Source organism: Thalassophryne amazonica, chromosome 11 (genome assembly GCF_902500255.1).
Source record: "Thalassophryne amazonica chromosome 11, fThaAma1.1, whole genome shotgun sequence".
Classification (NCBI taxonomy): domain Eukaryota; kingdom Metazoa; phylum Chordata; class Actinopteri; order Batrachoidiformes; family Batrachoididae; genus Thalassophryne; species Thalassophryne amazonica.
The window spans coordinates 77465487-77484258 of record NC_047113.1 but is presented as its reverse complement, the minus strand read 5'-3'; the positions used below and the strand labels follow the sequence as shown (position 1 = coordinate 77484258).

The 18772-nt window shown below is 43.5% G+C and overlaps 1 protein-coding gene across 1 annotated transcript in view; it reads left to right on the top strand.

Moving 5' to 3' along the window:
• mgat4b (alpha-1,3-mannosyl-glycoprotein 4-beta-N-acetylglucosaminyltransferase B) overlaps positions 1-18772 on the top strand; it is a 112855-nt gene that overhangs the window by 48150 nt on the left and 45933 nt on the right. Inside the window, exons 5-9 of the mRNA XM_034182234.1 lie at positions 3335-3381; positions 8895-9008; positions 9714-9789; positions 10197-10311; positions 10828-10958. Of these exons, the coding sequence (XP_034038125.1) occupies positions 3335-3381; positions 8895-9008; positions 9714-9789; positions 10197-10311; positions 10828-10958 (483 nt within the window). The remainder of the gene's footprint in view (positions 1-3334; positions 3382-8894; positions 9009-9713; positions 9790-10196; positions 10312-10827; positions 10959-18772) is intronic.

Genomic DNA, 18772 nt, shown 5'->3' with positions numbered 1-18772 from the left:
ATATATTAGTCTCGAACAAAGAGGACAAACGGTGTTGTAAAGAACAATAATCAAGACGTTAAAGAGCAAACTTCACTTTCCCCCAGAACGACATGATCAGGAAGCGATTGTAGCTCACAGCAGCTCTCATTGAAAATAACGGAGAGACAGCCTGTGATTCTCGCATGTTTACATAAAATAAACACAATAACAACGTCTATAAACCCAGAGAATATATTCACGAGAGTTTTACGCACAATATAAAATAGTTTTATGTTGCGATATTAATGGTGTTGTCTGTGTGCAGCTGTTAAAGTGCAGCGTGATCAGAGCGTCTCAATGCAGTTCTGTTATTGAGATCTCGCAGCGCGGCCACCTCTCCGAGGTTTTGCGGGATTTGAAACGTCAATACGCCAAATAGCCAACATTTATGTGTCAAGACAATACTGAGTGCACGTTTTACAATATGCTAACACATGCGCACAATATAATAAATGAGCGCACATTCTCTCCACATGCAAAATATTTTGCGATGACACTTCCAGGGCTCCGTAAAAATGCCTGTTTTTACAAATAAAAGCACATTTATCTGTAAACACCAACACACGACACACGTCACATTAACGTGTTGGTTTACATAATGAATGACTGAACCAGTCAGTTTAGCAGAGGCACATTTACCCAGAATCCTTTGCGATCTGTCTGTGTTTGTTACAAAACCTCAGAATTAGTGCATTATTCAACACTAAAAGATATATGTTATATTTTAACTTTGTACAAATGACAGAATTGACATTAATGGATTTATTCTATCGGTATTAATGTTATTTATAAATCAAAGCCATAAGTCAGCACTGCTTTATTTTCCAAGACCTCCGCCTGACCGGAGCGTTGTGATTGGGTAGAGAGCTGGGCTTTGTGGCCTGCTCTCAGCTTGCTTCTGTGACGGAAGCAAGTAGTAAACAAGAGGGGCAGATGTTCAAAAGACGAAGTGTGGGCTCATTGTTTGGGTCTGTTGTCGCCTTTGATGCTACCAGAAGCGATCGTGATGTTAAAACTCAAATTCAGTTTATTAGTAGTTGCAAATGTACCAGAGACAATACTGGAATTTATTGGTTATCGGTTATCTGTAACTTCCGATACATTTTTGGTGGTTTATCGTTTTATCTTTATCAAAGATAACTTTTCAGTTATCTGATTATCTGTTATTGAAGTTAATTTTTTGGTTATCTGTGCCCACAACTGCATGCTTCTCTGCAATCCCATATTCTGCTCCACAGTTCTCGACACTCCCAGAGTCCAATCCATAGTTTGCTGTTGCACCTACAGAGGTTGCTCCACTCACCCAGTTTGCCACAAAATTTGTTGCACTCACCGAGGCTACCACAGAGTTTTCTGCACCCCTCGAGTCTGCTGAAAAGGGTGCTGCCGCCACAGGGCCCACTCAATAAGAGGCTGCAGGTCCTGTTCCAGTTTCAGGGGCAGCTGATAAGGTGCTTGCCTCATCTGCTCCTGTCTGCAGGTAAATGGACTGCATTTCTATAACACTTTCCCATCTGTGTCAGAAGCTCAAAGGGCTTTACATTGATGCCTCACATTCACCCATTCACACAGACACAGGGTGCGCTCAGTACACACCGGGAGCAACTCGGGGATTAAGGACCTTGCCCGAGGGCTCTTAGTGTGGCTGTTCCCCTGATGTTTTATCTGTCATTCATTGTCTAGATGTGTTCCCCTTGATGTTTAATCTGTCTTCTGTCACCCATACAGCCATCTCCAGAGTTTGTATCTGAGCTTGTCACTCGTATGGACTTCTCCTCTGTGTTCTGTTTGTCCTTTGTGGGCTGTGTTGATGCTCACCTGATATGTGTTCTTTGCCTCCCACATGGCCATTCCCTTGGTCTTGTGTCTGTTCTCTGTTGGTCTTTCAGTTGTTTGCCTGTTGTTGTGTGGTCTTCCTCCTTCAAGAGGGAATATGATTACCCTTTCTGTAGTTAACAGGTTTTCTGAAATGCTCTATTTCATCCCATTGCCAAACAAACCACTGTAATTGTGGTCCAACATGTGTTCTGTCTACACGGACTCACTCTGGACATTGTTTCCAGTTTAGGTCCCTAATTCATCTCGACATTCTGGTGGGAGTTCTGCACACAGATTGGGGCCTCTTTTAATTGCTTGTCAGGACACCACCCCCAATTGAACAGCAAATAGACTGGTACAATGGGAGCTGTCAGCTGACGGTTGACAGTGTGGTGTTGGTCGAGTATGCCCATATCTCCCTCACCATCTCCTCCACATTGTAATCGCTGTTCTCTTGTGTCTGTGGCTACCAACCTCCACTTTTCCTTGTGTTGGTGGATGATGTGATGGTAGCATTAGCTCAAGTCTTTGTTTAATGCTGTCACCTCACATGGTGCTGCACTTATCACTGAAGTACCAGCTCATCATTCTGTCACCCCACGCTATGAGGCTGGATAGCGGGTCTGGTTGTTGGCAAGGAACCTGCCTTTGTGGGTTCCATGTCCAAAACTAACGCCACGATATCTCAATCCTTTCGGAATTTCCAAAGTTCTTAGTACATCTACTGTTCATATGGTTCATGTGTTTTGGGTGAAACCTGTCAAATCCAGTCCTCTGTTTCCTTTGGTTTCTTCCCCACTACCACCGGGGTGGTGGACAGCACACAGCTTTTACTGATAAGCGTCTCCTGGTTGTGCACCGTCTGGGTAACACCCGTAAATTCTTGGCCAGTTGGGAGGGTTATGGACCTGTTGACCACACATCCACTCATATCTTAGACAAATCTATCATTCGCAGTTTCTACTGTGATCATTTTGAGATTCCTGGGACGTCTGATGACAGACGTACTGGTTGATGTCCTCACCACACAACATCCCATGTCTGAATGAAGCCTCTCAGAACCAATGCCACAATCTCTTGGCACACTTGTCTTCAGGGCAGTGATATTTTGCCAACTTAGCTGACTTAATCCCACTTCAGAATTCTCACTGCACAAATGACAGCGTGTGGATGGACATGCCCCACAGGCACTTGCACTTTGTGCTTTTGATCATGCGCTATAGACTGCCAAGTTACTCGCAAAATGTCAATGTATATGTAATCTTATATTATTATGCTGAAAATGAACTTGCAACAAAAATGCCGGATTTTTGCAGAAAATGTGTGGACCTTCCTCTATCCTCCAGGGGCGTGGCCACCCTGATTGTCACATGACTTCCTGTCTGCATGCAGATGACTGGCAGGCTGGCTGCTGATGTCATCCGTGGTTGAACTTGTGGTTGACTATGTTTATGGCTCAAAATACTGACATGATGCCACGCTGTCACATGTGCAGGCTGACCCGCAGTACGCTAGCAGTGTAGCAGAAACGCTGAAGCACCTGTAAGTTACCATGACAACAGTCACATGTGTGTTTTTGTTTGTTTGAAAAGCTGACACTAAAACATTTTTGTATGTCCTTTTTTCAGAGCATCTTAACACACATTGCTAACACCTTTAATTTACATACGTCCTTATCTCCTTTCCCAACTTGTTTTCCTCTTTACATCCTCACTACAGTTTCAAATCCTTGGATTTTTCCAGATATTATTTCCTTCTCTATATCTTTTGTCTCTGCACCCTGTTTCCTTTCCTCCCTCTTTTACATTCTATGTTCCTTGTTTCCTTTCCTCCCTCTTTTACGTCTCCACTTCGTTGTTTCCTTTCCTCCCTCTTTTGCATCTCCTCTTCGTTGTTTCCTTTTCTCCCTCTTTTACCTTTTCCTTTCGTTGTTTCCTTTCCTTTTTCTTTTACGTCTCCTCTTCATTGTTTCCATTCGTCCCTCTTATACATCTCCTCTTCGTTGTTTCCTTTCCCCCCTCTTTTACGTCTCTTCTTCGTCGTTTCCTTTCCTCCGTCTTATATGTCTCCTCTTGGTCATTTCCTTCCCCCCCTCTTTTATTTCTCCTCTTCGTCGTTTCCTTCCCCCTCTTTTATATCTCCTCTTCGTCATTTCCTTTCCTCCCTCTTATATGTCTCCTCTTCGTTGTTTCCTTTGTCGTTTCCTTTCCTCTCTTTTTTACGTCTCCTCTTCGTCATTTCCTTTCAATTCAATTTTTTTCAGTTCAATTTATTTTCATTTATATAGCGCCAAATCACAACAGAATTTCCTCAAAGCGCTTCACACAGGTAAGGTCTAACCTTACTAACCCCCAGAGCAACAGTGGTAAGGAAAAACTCCCTCTGAGGAAGAAACCTCAAGCAGACCAGACTCAAAGGGGTAACCCTCTGCTTGGGCCATGCTACAAAACATAAATTACAGAACAATTCACAGAACAATTCACGGACGAATATACAAGAAATGCTACTGGCGCATAGGACAGGAGGATCGCCAACACGAACACAACTCCCATCTCTGGATGGAGCTGCACCTTAAACAGAGAGAAAAAACAGAATCAGGCATCAGAAAGACAAGAAATACTGTATAATTTGTCAGCATTAAACAACAAGAAAAACAGAGAAATACTAAGGTAATCGCCAACGCTAGCCCTAAACTTCACTAAAAGACCCAGAATTTAGGTAAAGTTGAGGCCGCGGCCTGCTCCAATTACTAATAAAATGAATTAAAAGAGTAAAAAGCGTAAAACAAAACTGTACCAGTATGCTAGCCATATGAAAGGGAAAATAAGTGCGTCTTAAGTCTGGACTTGAAAGTCTCCACAGAATCTGACTGTTTATTGACACAGGGAGATCAACAGGGCACGATAAGAGAAAGCTCTGTGACCCGCAGACTTCTTATTCACCTTAGGGACACAAAGTAGTCCTGCACCCTGAGAACGTAAAGCCCAGGCCAGTACTTAAGGTTTAATTAGGTCAGCTAGGTAGGAGGGTGCCAGTCCATGAATAATTTTATAGGTTAGTAGCAGAACCTTAAAATCTGATCTCACTGGGACAGGAAGCCAGTGAAGAGATGCCAAAATGGGTGTAATGTGGTCGAACTTTCTGCTTCGTGTCAAAAGTCTGGCTGCACCTTTTGAACCAATTGGAGACCCCTAATGCTAGACTGTGGTAAACCAGAAAATAGAACATTGCAGTAGTCCAATCTAGAAGAGATAAATGCATGGATCAGGGTCTCAGCATCAGCCATAGACAGGATGGGACGAATCTTCGCTATATTTCGCAGGTGGAAGAAAGCAGTCCTAGTAATATTTCTAATGTGGAGGCCAAAGGACAACGAAGGATCAAAAATTACCCCAAGGTTTCTCACTTTGTCAGTGAGATGTATGACACACGAGCCGAGGCTGAGCATTAACTGGTCAAATTGATGCCGATGTCTCACTGGACCAAGAACCATCATTTCAGTCTTATCAGAGTTTAAAAGTTGGAAGTTTCTAGACATCCAACTTCTCACTGCTGCAAGGCAATCTTCTAAGGATTTTATGTGAATGCGATTACCAGCAGTTATTGGCATGTATAACTGAGTATCATCTGTATAGCAGTGAAAGGTAATCCCAAAACACCGCAATATGTGCCCAAGGGGTGCTATATAAAGGGATAAAAGCGGGGGGCCTAAAACAGACCCCTGTGGAACCCCAAATTTCATGTCACTAAGGTTAGAGGTAGTGTTACTGTACAAAACACAGTGAGAACCCCCAGTAATCCCAAAATGATTTTCCAGCCTATCAAGTAGAATATGATGATCCACTGTATCAAATGCAGCACTGAGATCTAACAGCAACAGAACCGTAGTGGTGTCCGAATCCATTGTAAGCAGAAGATCATTCACCACTTTAATGAGAGCCGTCTCTGTGGAATGATATTTTCCAAAAGCAGACTGCAGTGGCTCAAAGAGATTATTCTCAGTAAGATAGTCTACGAGCTGCCTTGACACCACTTTTTCCAGAATTTTAGAGAAAAATGATAGATTTGATATCGGCCGATAGTTTGTCGATACACTAGGGTTAAGATTAGGTTTCTTAAGTAATGGTTTAATCACTGCAGATTTGAAACATTTAGGAACAGATCCAGAAGTTAAAGAAAGATTAATCATTTCCAGCACATTCGGCCCAAGAGTGGGCCACAGGTCCTTAAACAGTTTTGTTGGTATAGGATCAAATAAACAGGTTGTGCTTTTTGTTGACATTACAAGTTTTGTCAGCATGCCTAGTGAGATACTGTCAAATTCTGTAAATCTAGGTAATATCTCAGTAGTGGCGCCCACATCAATAGCAGGGTGTAGTGGCTGGATTAAGGCATGCCGGGATATGTTTAACCTGATACCTTCTATTTTCTTCCCAAAGTAATCCAGGAAATCTTGTGCTGTAAAAGGAGAGTGAACTACAGGTGGTTGTCCATGCAAAAGTGTTGCCACAGTGTCGAACAAGAACTTTGAGTTATGCTTGTTTTTGTTGATCAAATCAGAGTAGTAAGTCCGCTTTGTAGCCAGTAATGCATGCTTATAGTCTAAGATAGCATCACGCCACGCAAGGTGAAATACTTCTAATTTTGAATGGCGCCATTTCCGTTCTAGACCTCTTGCTTTATGCTTGAGGTCACGCAGATAATCATTGAACCAAGGTGACTGTGATTTGGGGGAGCGCGGTTTTAACACAGGTGGTGCAATCATGTCGAGTGTAGTTTTGAGCACTGAGTTTAAACTATCCACAAGTCTGTCTACTGACTGGGTATTTGTCAAATGTGAAGCTAAGACATCAGGCAGTCTAGCTTCGAGTTCAATCTTAGTTGAGGAGTTGATGCATCGCCGTAAAGATATATAAGGTTGTTGTTCCACTAAACATGGCAGCGAAACTGTAAACTTAATAAGTGAGTGATCAGACACCACTGATGTAAGAGGCATGATGTCAGTATTCGTGACAGCAATACCACGTGCGAGAACCAGATCCAGGGTATTTCCACTAATGTGCATCAAATCCCGAATGCATTGCCGAAATCCTAATGCATCCACAATTTCCATAAATGATTTGCAGAGGGGATCAGAAGGCTTATTTATATGAATGTTAAAGTCACCAATGATCAGAATGTTATCTACACTAGTTGACAAGTTAGAGATGAACGCACCAAATTCATCTAAGAATTCAGAATATGGGCCAGGAGGCCTATATACAGTGACAAAGTAATACGACTGATTTTTATTCTTCTGACCTTGGCAATGTGTAATATCCTGAGCAGAGCGGAGAATCAGATGTTCAAATGAGTGATATTTGTAACCCCCAACAGCTAATAAGCTAAACCTAGATTTATAAATAAGAGCCTTGCTTCGCATCACGAGGGACGTGACTAAATGTATATGCTGGTGGGCAGGCCTCATTTAAGGGGAGGACAGCTGTATGTTTAAGCCAGGTTTCACATAGCCCAATCATATCTAAGTGATGATCAGTAATTAGATCATTGATCAACAATGATTTTGAGGAAAGTGATCTTATGTTAATGAGACCCAGTCTAAGGACCTCAGTGGGGTTGACAGTTGAATTGTTTGGGTTTAGGGGTGATTCCAGAGTTGCATATATAAGATGCCTAGAAGTAGTTTGGGTTTAAGACATTCCACGCGCGTTGTAGGTAGCAGACACGAAATCTTTGCTATTGCTGGAACAACCACTGGGTCATCCTCAATTTCAACATCATCCAATATAGTAATGGGTATTAAGTTTGGAAAGCATATCCCTCTATGATTTTTATGGACACAACTGCGGAAGCAGGCCACAGTCTCAACTTGTTGAAATTCCCTCCCTGGCAAATAAACTGCACTATCACCATAGTGGATTTTCTGCACTAAATTTCCCGCTAAGCTAATGGATTCCACACCCATATTTGTCATAAGCCTTGCAGGGTCTCTAATCACCTGCTCCGTGGCCTGCTGTAGATTCCTAATGTTACCCTCCCTGTAGAGCTCTTGTGTTCGCAGACAAGATGGCGGATCCTTCCCCAGTAGGGTGGAGGCCGTCCGGCATCAGCAAGCCACGGTGGCCCCAGAATGATGGCCAGTTATCAATAAAGCTAAAGCCTTGCTGTCTACAAAACTGCGCCAACCACCTATTTAATGATGTCAGCCTGCTAAATGCCTCATCAGTACCCCGGGAGGGGAGGGGACCAGCGACTATTAATCGATGCCGACACATCTTTCTGGCAAGGTCACAAGTCCTCTCTATGTCCATTTTTGTGACCTCTGAGTGCTTCATCCTGATATCATTGGTGCCAACGTAAATAACTATGTGACTATATCTCATGTCATGTTCCTTCCTTTCCTCCCTCTTTTACATCTCCTCTTGGTCGTTTCCTTTCCTCCCTCTTTAATGTCTCGTTTTCATTGTTTCCTTTTTCCCTTTGTTGTTTCCTTTCCTCCCTCTTATACGTCTCCTCTTTGTCATTTCCTTTCCTCTCTCTTTTATGTCTCCTCTTCGTTGTTTCCTTTCCTCTCTCTTTTACGTCTCGTCTTTGTTGTGTCCTTTTATCACTTCTTTAACTATCCTCCTTGTTGTTTCTTTTCCTGTCTGTTTAACATTTCTTTATTACTTTTCCTTTCCTGCCTTCCTCCTCTTTTTCTGTGTTGTCAAGTCTTTCAGTTCATCTTTTCTTCTTCTGTTTTTTTTTCTGTCCAGACATATTTGATCCAGGATCAGAGTTTCATGATTTCTAGCCCCTCGCATGAAATTCATATTTGACCTTTGACCTTCACTCTTACCTTTTAAAAATGGATGCATTTGTCATTTTGACCATAACTCAGCCTTTATTTCAAGTGCCAAGTGCAGATGTAAAAGCTCGTCCTCTCTAACATCTTTTGGATGTGGTTTCTTTGAGATCAAAGGTCAAGTTTCTCCTCTCAGTAAATGGGGTCCTAGTTTGGTTTCAAGATTTCATATGTGAGGTGGGTTTGATTTATGACGCCGTCTCTCCCTCAGTTTTCCAGCAGAACTTCAGTCGGGACTGTTGGAGGTCATCTCTCCGTCTCTTCACTTCTATCCAGATTTCTCCCGTCTCAGAGAGTCCTTCGGAGACCCAAAGGAGAGAGTCAGGTCAGTCCTAAGTGCCAGGGTGTGTTGGACGAGTGTTGGACTTGTGACAGTGGAGCAGGTAGTTCAGTGGAATAAGGCATTGGGCTTCCGTCATGTGGACCTGGGTTTGATTCCCAGTCACACTGCCTGTCTGTGTCCTTGGACCACCCAGCTGTGGACGGGTACCAGGACATAACCTGTGATGGACTGAAGCCCTGCGGGGGGGAAATCTAGGAACAAGTACTGGCACCAACAGGCGTCAGGGCATTATGGGAAATAATCTGTTATAACTAGTAAGATGGAGAGATGGAAAGGAGAAAGGAGTCCTCTAAAGGACAGAAGGAAGCTCAGGTGTAGACAAAAAGAAAACTTGAGAGGACTCACAGGGCCGTGGGACCTGGACTCTGATCGGGTTTATTGTGTGTGTGTGGTGGCCGTTAACGCTCCCGCTGTGTTTTCTGGACACACACATCAAACATGTTAAAACCCACTAAAACATGTTTCAAGTCTGAAATCCTCATATCGTCCTGTTTTATTTTTACATTTTTTTGTGTGTGTGCAAACTACTTCAGTCACTCATTTTCTATCTTATTTGAAATAATTCATTTTTTGTCTACTGATATTTCGCTCAGGCTCTTGAGTTCATTTGTATTTTTATGCGTTTTGCTCCTTTTCGTCACACCGGCTGAACCGGTGCAGCTTTAAATGTTTGCTCGTATTCATCAGGTGGAGGACGAAGCAGAATCTGGACTACTGCTTCCTGATGATGTACGCTCAGTCCAAAGGCACTTACTACGTCCAGGTAAGAACCTAACCTGCTCTGCAGCCAGTAGGGGGCACTAGCAGCTCTTCTTCTCTGTCAGATCTTGTTTCCTTGTTTCCTCTCTTCACTCCTCTTCTTGTGTCCTCAGTGGGATGGGCCAGTTTTTGGTGGATGTCTGACCCACATTTCTTTGACCGCGTGACTCACAGATTACCGTGCAGAGCTGCTCTGTTGCATTTTGGGTAAACTAGGGCCACAGTGGTGCTGAAATATCAGGACATTTGTTCTGAAGTCTGCTTCAGTTTGAAAGCAGAAAGTGTACGATTCAAACAAAGCTTTAGATTTGAATCAAGCTTCAAAGTGAGTTTCGATCAGAACCAAACAGGTTTGAAGCACTTTATCTGTCACACAGTTAACCCCGCCCCCTGTGTCTGTCTCACACACAGCTGGAGGACGATATCGTCGCTCGGCCAAACTACTTCAGCACCATGAAGAACTTTGCGCTGCAGCAGCCGTCAGAGGACTGGATGATCCTGGAGTTTTCCCAGCTCGGCTTCATTGGTGAGACTCTGATCTGTCATGTCTGATACTTCAGAGGAAGAATCAGAGGTTAAAGTGTGATGACACGAGCAGCGGCAGAACGCACGCGTGTGTGTGTTTATGGCACGTGGAGACCAGTTTCATCAAGCGTGTCTTTGATCTGGTTCTGTCCTTAATGACATCACTCTTCCAGTCAGTGACGTCTCTCTGAAGCTTTTCAGCATCAACCTCACAAAGACCCAAATGCAGCAGATTTCTGTGACTGTCCAAACTGCATCCGGAACATGCAAATTGAAAATATGCTGAATGGAAACACGCTTATTGAAAAATGTAAAAAAATCAAGTATCAGCAGTTATAATGAGCGCCTCGCTTGAACGACGGCATTTTGATGGTAAATGTGATCTTGGATGGTTGAAAATGAATTTTGATTTTAATGTCACAGCTGACCTGAACTGGTTTTGGTTTTGTCTTCAACGTGAACCAATTAGAAGAATCCACTAAACTGAGCTCCATTAAACCTGTTCTTGTCTCACCAGGTAAGATGTTCAAGTCCTTGGACCTGTCCCTTATTGTCGAGTTCATCCTCATGTTCTACAAAGACAAGCCCATCGATTGGCTGCTCGACCACATCATGTGGGTCAAAGTGTGCAATCCGGAGAAGGATGCGGTGAGCATGTGACGTTTTTCTAAAATATGATCAGTGCTTGTGTGTCAATCCTGGATCAAACTCCATCACTTCAGTTCCGTTTACTGTATTCTCCAGATTATGAGTCACGGTTTTTACTAGTTTGAGACGTGCTGAGACTTATGTTCTGGTGTGATTTATATACCGAAAAACAACAATTCTGTACATTTTCATAACAGTGGAAATGAGAAACACAACATTAAACAGCCTTTTTAAATTTTAAATAAAAATGAGAGAGAGACAGAAAAAACTTTGTAACGGGCCTCGGTTACTTTCAGCACGCCTTTAAAACAAGTTGTCTCCGACTTGATGACATCATCACTTTGAGCTTTTCCTCGTGTCTTTGGTGACGGCCGGGCTCCAGACATAAAATACAGTTAGTGCTCACGCTCAGTTCAAACAAACCAGAATTTTTTTTCCAAACAGTGAGACGTCCCGTCCAGAGACAACAACCACTGAGTAAATGGACATCTGTCCCCGCGCAGAAGACAAACAATAACCGCTAAACACCACGGTGAACTGGTTTGCACTGGACTCACCTTTTTGTTGGACCACTGTCGGTAACTTCTGGATATGCAAAAGAATTCCACAGCTAAAACCAGAGTTTTCCCAAATATTAGAGTCTGTTCCCTGTCACTGGCTCAAATTGTCCTATCGTCAGTTATTAAAGGACCAACTGGAAGGTTCCCAAACTCCTCAAATCCAGTATTTAGTCCCATCATGAAAAGGAGTTGCCCCAAACACTGAGGCTAATATATTAGCAGAGGCTACCCTCTTCTTCTCCTTCTATATACATCATGTGGAGGAGGAAGAAAAAGAAGAAGAAGAAAAACAGAGTCGGAAGGAACGTAATAGAATTGTCAAAGAAAAGGTAATTGAACTACATAAACAGGAAAGGGATATAAAAAGACACCCAAGGGACTAAGAATGCCAATCAACACTGTTCATACTCTAATCAAGAAGTGGAAAATTAGGAAAACCAAACTAGAGTCAGGTAGACCAACAGCAAATTCAGCAACAACTGCCAGGATTGTTCAGGATGCAAAGAAATACCCACACATAACGTCAGCTGAAATACAGGACTCTCTGAAAAAAAGTGGTGTGGCTGTTTCAAGAAGAAAAATGGGCCGCATGGTCGAGTCACCAGAAGAAAGCCATTACTATGCAAATGCCACAAATTATCCCACATACAATACTGTTGGGCTGACTGTTGGGTTTCGGTTCTGGGGGTTGTGTTGGATGCGTCCCTGGTCCCCATGTCGTTTCGTGTCTTAGTGTTCTCCTATCATGCTGTTTCTGGTTGAAGGTTTGTGAGTGACTATGTCTCTCACTCTCTCTTCTGTTCGTGTTCTGCATTAGTTATCGTGACTGTAAAGCCGGTGCATGTGTTATTTGTGGAGTCTGGTAACTCGGTGTGCGTGTGTGCGCGTGCCTGCTTGAGTAGGTGTGAATGTGTGTGTGGTTGATTCAGTGGAACTCTGTGTGTGTGTGTGCCTGAGTAGGGGTGAATGTGTACGTGGTTGATTCAGTGGAACTCTGTGTGTGTGTGTGTGTGTGCGTGCGCGTGTGTGCCTGAGTAGGGGTGAATGTGTACGTGGTTGATTCGGTGTTCTGTTGTGCGTATGTAAGAATGCATGTCTGTGATGATGTAATTCTTACTCGTTCTGCTGTGTACAGGGACTGGGGTTTCCTTTCATTCGCGCTGCTTCTGGGGGTTTCCCCGGTTGTTGCGATCCAGTGGGTTCCACCCAGGGTTTTGGTTTTTAGTTATATTTCTCCCTTAGTTCATGTTTGTTTGTTTCCTCAGGTTCTGTGTCAGTCCGCGCTCGGTTTGTTTTGACAGCTGTCATTGTGAAGCTTCTGCCTTCTCATGCTGTCAGCCGAGCGCAGGGTTTGTGACAGCTGTCATGCGAGAGCTCTGCCCCTCGCACGTGTAGTGTTTATTTCCTCCTGCAAAACATTTTGAAACTTCCCTTATTGATTGTTTCTGAGTCATCACGATATTGTTATACTTTTTTTTTTTGTTATCTTTCAGTACTGATTGATTTGTTTCTCACGTGCCTCCTGTGTTTCCGTTTGCACCTGTTGGTCATACAAGTAGTTGTCATTAATTCCGTGTGTTATTTAAGTGTCACTTGGATCAGGGCTGGTGCTGGTTGATTGTTTTTGCCACACATCTTGCCACAGAAGACGCTCCTTGTCCACACATCTGATCATTTGTTACTCCGCAGGTTCCAGCTTCACTGAAGGTCTGTTTTGTGAAATTGCCTTCCTCGCTGTCACGTTTTGACAGTTGTTTTTTGTTATCACGTTTTTTAGTCTCTGTCTTTTGGAAAGCTTTTTGAGTTTTTGATTCTCCTGTGTTTTTTCACTTCACCTCTGTTAGTCAGAGAAGTATTTTGGATTTTTTGGGACAGTTAAATATTCCCGGATTTTTCACCTGTCTTCTGTAAATAAACACCTTGATTTGCACCGTACTCCTCCTTGTTTTTGGCATCTGCAGCCTGGGGTCCAGTTCCTAGTGTTCCAGGGTTCAAAACCTTAACAGAGTGCTCCAGGTTTCAAAACTGTAACACTGATATCCCAATGAACATTCAAATGGACAAAGACCAGTGGCAGAGCTCACCTGAGAGTTATGTGCATATTCAACCCAAGGCAGGTGGGCACTCCAAGAGCATGGGTGGGAGGATGTGACACACCGGAGAGTGGCCTCGAGTTTCTGGTTGGCTCATTCCACCTGGCAATTGATCTGGGGATGGAACCTGAATTAGTCTTTGTCATGCTCGGCCCTGGCTCGAGGTTTAGGTCTGGACTCTCAGCTTAATTTCCTCTATGGTTTTCTGTTTTTTGTTTTCATATGTTTATACTTTATCATGTTAGTCTCAGTTTGGTTCTCTTTATTGCTTTGCTTTGTTTACTATTTAGTCACTGGTTTTGTTCTTTATCTTATTTTGTTTTGCATTCATTCATTCTATAGTTGGTTATTGTATTTGTTCACTCATGGTCCTTTAAGTTACGTTAGTCTTAGTTTTGTTCTGTTAATCACACTTGTTGTATTATGCTTAGTCACAGGTTTTTGTACGTAATTATTAATCTTCAGTGTTGCTCAGATTATGTTCCATTTGTCGTTTATTGCATTATTCAGTATTCACCGGTGTTGTTTTCTGTTCATCACTTATTCTCTGTTTAACCAATAGTTTGTGTTGCCATTTTTATTGTATTCACTTTTCTGTACCAGTCAGTAACTGCCATTGTAGTTTCAGTTATAATCATTAGTTTTCTTGTTTTGCCCTTTTTGACTTGTCACATTAGTTCTTAGGTTTGCCCCTTTTGTTTTGCTCACATTAATTATTTGTCTGTCTTGAACCCGTCACGTTTCTCACAATTAGTTTTTCTGTCACTCACTTCTTTGCTTTGCACTGCTTTGTTTTGCCCTCCAGCACTCTCTTGCCTTTCTTCCCTCTTCTTTGTTCACTAAACCACACCTCTATTCCAGAATCTTCCACACAACTGCTTCACACCATCCTGATTAGTTTGCTCCTTATTTAAACCCTCACAGTTCCACAGCTGACTTTCTGATTGTTGACTTTGTTCACTTTCTTGCCTTTTGTTCATGTCCTGTTTGTTCTGTAGTTTTTGACCTTGCTTTTGTACTCTGACCTCCACCCCTCACCATTACCCTGAACTCTGCCTGTTTTTGACTCTGCCATTGTATTACCTGTTTGATCCCTCAATGCCGTGTGAACGAACTCTGCCAGGTTTATTGACCACATCCCAGCCTGCTCTATGTCTGATACTTCCGCCTGTATGTCTGACTTCCTGTGTACCGAACCACCAGTCTGTTTATCAGATAAAGCCTCTTATTCTCCTCAACCAGCCATGTCTGTGAGTTTGCACTGGTCTCCAATTGCTTCCGGTGTTAGCCCACCACAAGCCCTGACAGAACAATTGGACCAGTACCAGGAGGCCACGAACTCAGACCCAGAACTGATCATGTCAGCACTTAAAGAGGTATTTCTCGACATAAACTTCTTTTTTTACCTGTTTCCGCCACTACCTGGATCAGGCTTGGGAAGTGATTGAAGTGAACACCTGGCTTTATCGCTACTTTCCTGATCTAGAGGATCTGTACAATTTATTTGCTGTAGAGAGGAGGAATCATCACTCCAGAACATGGCAGAGTTTTTGTTTAAAATTCAGGACTTATTTTTTGAGTTCATGGACAGTCCAGGCGAGCGGAGCAAGCGGCGCATTTTTTCTACTTTCAATCTACTCCTCCTCGCTGCACCTGAAATGGTCATCGCTTTCCCTGAATTAACCCACATAAAAACTCTGTTCAAGCAAGGTCAGCTGCTGACCTGCGTCGAGGACCCGATGGACTTCCTGTTCAAAGCCGACATCCTTAATTCCTGTCTGGACACACCTCGCTCCATTACGCTGTCAGCTGAAGTGGTGGCGCCTCCACAGCCATGCACCCCTCCCACATGCAGTTCATCTCCTGTTCCTGCACCTCGGAGTTTGACCACAGGAAAGCTGATGGAGCAAAATCAGTCCGGGGAACCTGATCCACGTCCGAATACTACCACTGAGCTGGTACTGCCTTGTCCGATGCTGTGTCAGCGCCATGGAAGCTCCGTGCGCCTCCGCACCATCCTGCAGCAACTTCGCACTCCATGCCCACGGGAAGCGCTGTTCCCATGTTGCCCGACCCCTCTATGCGGACCACACCTCTCCCAGGTCCCACACAGTCATCGGGAAAGATTACACCTCCTCAGCACATGGCCGCACCTGCCAAGACTTTCACAGCACTCCCACCTCAGAAGCAAGCGTATCTACTCACGACGTCACTCCTTGTCTCACCTCCAGCTTCTGCACATCAGGTGACAGTGCCGGCAGAAGCAGCTACGATGCGCTCAGCATCACAACCTGCAGCTGAATCAGCTGGGGCGCGTGCTGCTCCTCAGCCAACCGTGAAGACTGCTGATTCTGATGATCTGCCCGCTTCTCCACACTCAGCAGCAGCAGCAGCCGAGATTACAACTGTGCTCTCTTCTCTGGGAACTCCGTCGCTCTCACCACAGAAGGAAGCGAAATGACGTGACAGTTCATCCCACCTCATGCTTCATTGCTTTAGCCTATAGTCAGGCCATCTGATTCTGACTCCGCGGCCGCTGCTCTACATTCTGCAGCGGCGCATCCCTTGCCTCCACCTACAGCCAAGCACTGCCTCACAATCATCGGCTGAATCAGCAGAGACATCCCCAACGACTACCGCTCCTCGGTTCTCAGCACTGCCGGCTGTTACATCAATGGAACGGTCGATGCAGAAGTTCTTCTCACCTCATTCATTGTTCACCCAATCACCAAGGTTTCAGCCACCAAGAACTGTTGCAGCCATGATCAACAAGACTGTGAGTTTTTTGTTTTTGTATTTCTTATCTATGAAGTATCATTTTCCATGTCGAACGGGGGAACTGTGCCATGCCGTTTTACTGGGCATTATGTGGCACCGGCAGATCTCAAAATCATTAGAGACCTATCGATCTGTTGCTGTCAATCCAAGGTTTCAGTGTTATATTTTCTGAGCTCTCACATTATTTGCATTGTTTTTGGAATAAAGTTAAAAAAGTACTTCTTTGGTCAATTACCTGGGTTGGGAAGAAGCCAATGGACTTGGTTGCCCCCCCCAGGTAAATCCTCTGCCACTTCATTTGTTGTTCATAGTTTTGACATTTCTCATCTTAGTAAAATGTCCCTGTCTATACACGCCCTCGGTGGGCGTATTAAGCTCCTTGGGAGGTGTCAGCTAGTTAAACGACGGGTTTATATCATGGCCTGGGCGGTTCCTGCATACACATGCCATCCTACTGGTAACACTTATGTCTTTGTTTCCCTTTCCCCCACGCAGTGCTCATTTCGATCAACTTTGCACTCCAAGTCTTCTGGTAGTTAATGCCTCCTCCAGATACAGTTTTGAAGTTTCTAAGGACAGTTGGCCCTTGCATGAGTTTATTCGGGTTCTGGGTTTTTTGCATTCCACGTGCAGGTTCACCCTTGGTACTCTCATGTCTCCAGCTCCCCTAAGGTTTGTTGGGGGTCTTCTGCCGTACCGTCACCTGCCTCATGGGCATTTTTTGTGGTTTCCTGCCTGTTTCCCTTGGTCTCTCGGCCCGCCTCCAGTCCCCTACGATCCCGCCCATTGTTGGGTGCGCGTGAGATTTTGTGTGTGTGTGTGTGGGGGGGGGTTGGCAGCCTTCGGGGGTTGGCTGCCTTGCGGGGGGGGGGGGGGGGGGGGGGGTGCTGACATGCTTGGCCCGGGCTCGGCGTTTAGGTCTGGACTCTCGGCTTTATTTCCTCTATGGTTTTCTGGTTTTTATTTTCATATGTGTATACCATTTAAGTAGAGAGATGGAATGCCAACTCAAGATCTCGTTCCATTGAGTTCTGTTTGTGAGCTTGCAACCCCGAGAGTTCAGCCACTCGGCCATGAAGGTTGGGGTAATTTACTTCCGGTTGTCTGCCAGCAATAACACCAGATGCGCTTTACAGTTTCTGCTTTTTTTCGCGTTTTCTGCCGTGGGTTCAGCAAGTTATCCCCTCGAAATATATTCAAAGTGTAGCTTGAGTGATGTTCTTGTTGATTTTAAATCGTATTCAGGACAAAACTTGATAATATTATTGATAAGAGCAAGCAGACTATCGGCAACTTTGGTGGAAAATCCTGGTCAAGAATCATTAATTATTCATAAAACGTGCATAAAAATACAATAAAAGCAGACATCATTCATCATTTAAAAATGCATCATAGTAAAACTTAAATATAACCATATAAAACTCATGAACAGCATAGTAAGCCATCAAACACCATAATAAAATCGTCAATCAATAAAAATCAAACACCATAAAATAAAAATTGTATTCCTTTGAACTAATAACACTTGGAGCATTTACCACATGATGAACGAGGCTGTTCCACAAAGTTGCCACTAAATATAAAATATTTTCTTGAGTCATATCGGCATATTTGCACCTCAAAAATATCAGAGTGACCTCTCAAACATAAATAAATTCTATTTTGGAAAAAAAAAAAAAATAATATATATATATATTTTTTTTTTTTTTGGGGGGGGGGGGGGGGGGGGGGTTTAGTCAGTCCAACAGCAACATGCAGAGATTTGTGTGATATCAGAAGATTGCCAGCCTCATTGCAGAAATATTGGCTGGCATCAATCTTGGAGATCCTGATATTGTTCCAGAAGAACCATGTTCTTTTGCTGAACAACAAAACTCATTAAGAAAAATTCACATTTTATTTTCAGTCATAAATTATTTTGATATCACTGAGGTATCACACAGTCAATACGATAAAATATGCATCATTTATTTCAGTCCACACAAATCAAATAAAATATGAGAGGCATCATGAAGGACCTGACACCTCCCTTCAGTTTCTATCAAGCTGCCAAAACTGTGAAAAAATCACCAGCAAGCCCAGCAGGTTTGTATGATATTACACAATTTAAAATTACATGAAAGTTTTGTAATTTCAGAGCTGCGCACATTGTTTTTGCATCATGACGACGTCCAGGTTATCTGGGATGAACTGTGAGGCCTCACAGGCGGCATTCTACCAGACAGCAACTGACAGGATGATTGATGCAGGTGACAGACCACCAGCTGACTCTTGGATGCTGAGTCAAGCAGTTCTCAGTCTGGCAACGTGGACACCCTTGTTAACTCAGATAAAATAGTATTTAGAGTAAAGCGAAAATCATCAGTATTTACAGAATTGTTGA